This window comes from Myotis brandtii, unplaced genomic scaffold, assembly GCF_000412655.1.
Source record: "Myotis brandtii unplaced genomic scaffold, ASM41265v1 scaffold125, whole genome shotgun sequence".
NCBI lineage: Eukaryota > Metazoa > Chordata > Mammalia > Chiroptera > Vespertilionidae > Myotis > Myotis brandtii.
In genome coordinates, this window is record NW_005354385.1 from 16,217,984 (window position 1) to 16,222,844 (window position 4,861).

Consider the following 4,861-nt stretch of genomic DNA (forward strand, 5'->3'; position numbering starts at 1 on the left):
GTACAAGTTGGGGAATTATGATGTGTTCCAACCATAAAGTGAAAGAAAGGATGGAAGGAGATGAGGTTGAAGAAAAGGGGTCCCAGGCTGTCCTCACATGGAAGTCATTACAAAGCTTCTCTTTCCCACACTCTCTCCTCGCTCTCTTTCTCCCTTTCACCAGGTTCATCTATTTGCTTTAAAATAACCCCTCAATTGAAAATTGAAAACAATTCAGGAAGGAAGACTTGCAACATAAATGGCATCTGTGAATGCTCTGGAAATTAATCCGTTATATACATCATTCTTTTTGAGGTTGTTTTATCTTCCTTCTAAAGAGCCCTGACTGGTTTGGCTCAGTGGATAGAGTGTTGGCCTGTGGACTGAAGGGTCCCAGGTTCGATTCTGGTATGGGGGAGGAGAGGGGAAGGAGAGGAGGAGGAGAGGGGGAGGAGAGGGCATATGCCTGGGTTGCAGGCTTGATCCCCAGTGTGGCGCCTGTAGGAGGCAGCCGATCAATGATTCTCTCTCATCATCATCTCTCTCTCTCTCTCTCTCTCCCTTATTTGTTTTAAAAATAGGGCCTCGCTGATGCTTGCCTCCCTCTCCAGCCTCACCTGGAAAAGCTTTGCCATAATTGAAGCAAATAGGGGACACCAATGTGGTAGCAGAATAATGGCGCCATAGACGCCCACATCTGAATCAAATTTATTGTCTTGCACCACTGTCATTCAGAAGTCTTAATTGGCCTAAAAACAAAGTGTCAGCAGGGCTGCATTCTCCGTGGGAGGAAATCTAGTAGAAGGGGGAACCAGAAGAGAGAGAACCATTGGTATGCTGTGTGAATAGAACTCGGTGCAGGTTGCTGGATTTCAGGAGAGGAAGGGGCCATGAGCCAGGGAGTCTGGGTAGCCTCTAAAAGCTGGAAAGGACAAGGAAATAGATTTCCTCCCACAGAGAATGCAGCCCTGCTGACACTTCGTTTTTAGGCCAATTAAGACTTCTGAATGACAGTGGTGCAAGACAATAAATTTGTATTGTTTGAAGCCACAACTTCTGTGGTAAAGTTGTGTTAAATGTACAAGCATATAGATTTGAAAAATAAGTGTTTTCTATACATTTTGGAAGTCATCAGTTCTATGTCTCTCTTCTCTACCTACCTTTAGAACACTCTTACTCCTTTCAAAATGCTTACCCACAAATTATGCTTATAAAGTTGTAATTTCAACTTAACACAAAGGTAGATGTTTTAATAATATATCTATAGTAATCTTTACATAATAATTTGAGTTGTACTTAAAATAGAAATCAATTTACACAACAATTAAATGAAATACGAAACCACTACACTGAACATATCTAGGTGGGCCCATTTTAAAACTTACTTCATATTGGATGGATGGCCATGTTTTTAAAATATACACTAAGTCATGTACAGAAGTTTCCATCTGTTCCTGGCTCTATGTGTAATATTCTTAGACAAAATTAAAAGCAGAACATTTCTAAAAATGGAAGACTTACTTCACACATAAAAGATAAATATTAGGTTACTCTACCCCTACTCTGCAAATGTTTATCTTTTAGATAAAAATAAAATACACACATTGGAGGGTGGTGATTTTTCTTCTTCCTCACATACCCACACAGACTCATAGTGAATCTCTGCATTTTGAACTACAGCTATTTTCAAACCCTGATGGTACTCCCAGCATTAATAGAAATGCCCAACTACGGTGAGATTACCTTAAGCAATCGAATCGCCGTCACCCAGCACATCCTACTCTGCTCTTCTTCCGCACAAAGCATTTTCAGGTCTCGGGGCCCTCGCGCTTTGTTAGGCTAGAAGGCCACAGCACATTGTTTATCGTTAATGCATATCTTGAAGGTAACACCTGTTGAAATAAAAGCCACTAAAATTCTCCCATATATGTAAGAGAAAGCTGCCTCTCTCTCTTTTTTTTAAAAGAAATTAAAAAGAAACTCAAGCTTACCTAAAAGGCTGAGGCTTGCTTTATTCATCTATCAAAATATTAAGCCTGTACCTTAAAGCAGAATCCATAGTTAGCTGGTGCTCCATGCTTTTTTTTGCCTGCCAGGGACACATAAATATCACTATTGCCAAATTCGCTGAAAAACTGCAAATGCCGTGGTTCCTAAAAAGAGAAAGTGTGTGAGTGTTGACATAGGTATGTATTTTATACTATATCTTGTGCATTTCTATTATAGTACACTAGAGGTCCAATCCACGAAATTCATGCACAGGTATAGTCCCTAAGCCTGGCTGGCGATCAGGGTCCATCAGATTCCCCTGCTTCCCCGCCTCCTCCTTCTCTTGCTCCCTCAGTGCCCCGCCACCATCACTGGTCACCCACCATGTTCTGTGCCGCCCCCTGGTGGTCAGTGCACATCATAGCGAGCCATGGAACTCCAAATAATGTCACAGAAACAGAACAGAAGAAAAACTAAGACACTCTATCCTTAAATAACCAGGGGCTTGACACAATATTACTTAATTTGAGGAGTAGCAACTTTTTATGATTTAACTTCCAATCCATCATCACTGGTCACCCGCCATGTTCTGTCCCGCTCCCTGGTGGTCAGTGCACATCATAGCGAGCCATGGAACTCCAAATAATGTCACAGAAACAGAACAGAAGAAAAACTAAGACACTCTATCCTTAAATAACCAGGGGCTTGACACAATATTACTTAATTTGAGGAGTAGCAACTTTTTATGATTTAACTTCCAATATACAAAAAAAATACTATTCTAAAATTATTCCCTTTAACTACCATTTAAAGGATTCCAAAAGACAGAAGCCAGAAAGAATGGTTTTTGAAAATGTTTTCCTTTCTGGGTTTCAATCACTGTAGTTCACTAAAGGCAAGAAGGTTGGTTTAAGCTTCTGCAACAGAGAAGAAAAAGGAGCCTCAGACAATGATTCCTGCTTCGTTCAGAAATAACCATTCCTCACACCTGTGTACTGCCTACCACACCACAGCAAGCAACGATAGGAGGCATGACTATCTCCCTGCGCTAACAGAAGGAAGCCTGTACCGACAAGTTCAGGGAAATTACCTGGCATTGGGTTGTGTCTGATTTTCAAGGCAAAGTGGAATCCTGAACAGCTATCTCTTCTCTGGAAAATCCATGGGATTTAGAACTGGTCATGGGAAATCACTGGGTCATATTATTTTGCGATAGGTTAATAACTTAGAGAAGTGTTTAATTCTGGGGTTGAGTATATAATCAAAACTGACTGAAATACATTTGTTCTTTACAAGCCTGCTACTGGTCGTGTGGTCCTGGACCACACCAGCATTACCTGGGAATTTATTAGAAATACAAAATCTCAGGGTCCACCCCAGACCCACTGAATCAAAACCTGCATTTTACCAAGCTCCCAGGCAATTCTTATGCACTGAGATTTGAGAAGCAATGCTCTAAAAAGAAAGAAAATTTTAAAAAAAGACAGAAACAGAACATTCAGCAATTTTAGCAACCCATTCAAATCCTAATCCACAGAAATTTCAGTCATTTACCAGCAGGCTATGCTGTCCCTGATGATTGGCACAGTGAGAATTGCTATGCACATAACTGTTTCTCTGCATGTCACTATTCTGAGGCATTTATATCTAATGAGTGACTATAGTTCCAACTCCATGGGAAAATAACACAGAAAAGAAAATTCCTAAAATAGACCCAGCCCAGGGCCCGTGAAACAGGGGAGGAGAAAGGAGAAAGATCCTCTTATTGATATGGCCTTTCAAGAAACTGTAACTATTTCATATTATTTGTTCGGGACGTAAATCCAATGACAAGTATCCCTATAAGAGACACACAGAGAAAGGGAAGAAGGTCCCAGGAAGACAGGGAAAAGACTGAAGTTAGGCAGTCATAAGCAAAGGGGCACCTGGATCCATTAGTCAAGACAGCTAACCCTCCTAAAAATGTAAAGGATCAAATAATGACAATGGGAAATAAATAATGGATGAACATTCCCAGCATAAAAGAAAAACAGGAATTTGAAATTGAATGCATATGTTGAGAATCAGGCAAGTTTTATTAGAATATATTTGAATGCACCTAGAAATATGGCAGACAAATTACTGAACATCAATGGTTATAATAATATTGGAAAACAGCCAGAGAAAAAGGACTGATTACCCATAAAGAATCAATAATGTCATCACTGAGAAAATACAATTAAAATAACCTCTCATGAAAACTCCCCAAAGTAGTTTTACTTGAAAGATATCACTGCATGGCATGGAATGTCAACACTTATAAAACACACACCATATGGCACGGTCTACATCGACTACACTACATAGAAACACAGACTGCACAGTGCCAAGCATTGTGTGAATTACATGTGTGAGTGCTTATGTATGTGGGTATGGACATCTGCACATGTGTGTCTATGCAACTGTACACATAGGTATACATACTCAAACACACAAACAAATACATCTATCCCTGATCATAACATAATTTCCTCCAGGAGAGAAAACTAACAGACACAAAGGCATTAAAGAGCAATTATAGACTCAGCTGAGTGTTACTAATGGCATCAATATCAAAGTTCAGAAGTGGGCAAGATTAGCAGTATGACCTGGCGTACAAAGAAAAGGTGTGAACTATATTGGGCCTCAAAATCTGCACTTCAGGGTAAAGAGAAGGGAGGTGAATTCATAATGGGAAAGAGATGAGCAGAAGATGTGGTACTAAAATAAGATCATCTAGATTCCATCAAAGGACATATTTAGTGGGAAATAAAACTGCATAGTTAGTTTTCAAACAGATTATAACAAACTAGAGGCCCGGTGCACAAAAATTTGTGCACTGGGGGGGGGGGGGGGGGGTCCCCGGGCCGGCCCC

The 4,861-nt window shown here is 40.3% G+C and overlaps 1 protein-coding gene across 2 annotated transcripts in view; it reads right to left on the reverse strand.

Moving 5' to 3' along the window:
• GRB14 (growth factor receptor-bound protein 14) overlaps window positions 1-4,861 on the reverse strand; it is a 59,233-nt gene that overhangs the window by 14,686 nt on the left and 39,686 nt on the right. For both annotated transcript variants that reach the window (XM_005859383.2, XM_014534141.1), the window contains 2 exons: window positions 2,022-2,132; window positions 1,723-1,818 (listed from right to left, as the gene is read on the reverse strand). In XM_005859383.2, the coding sequence (XP_005859445.1) occupies window positions 1,723-1,818; window positions 2,022-2,132 (207 nt within the window). The remainder of the gene's footprint in view (window positions 1-1,722; window positions 1,819-2,021; window positions 2,133-4,861) is intronic.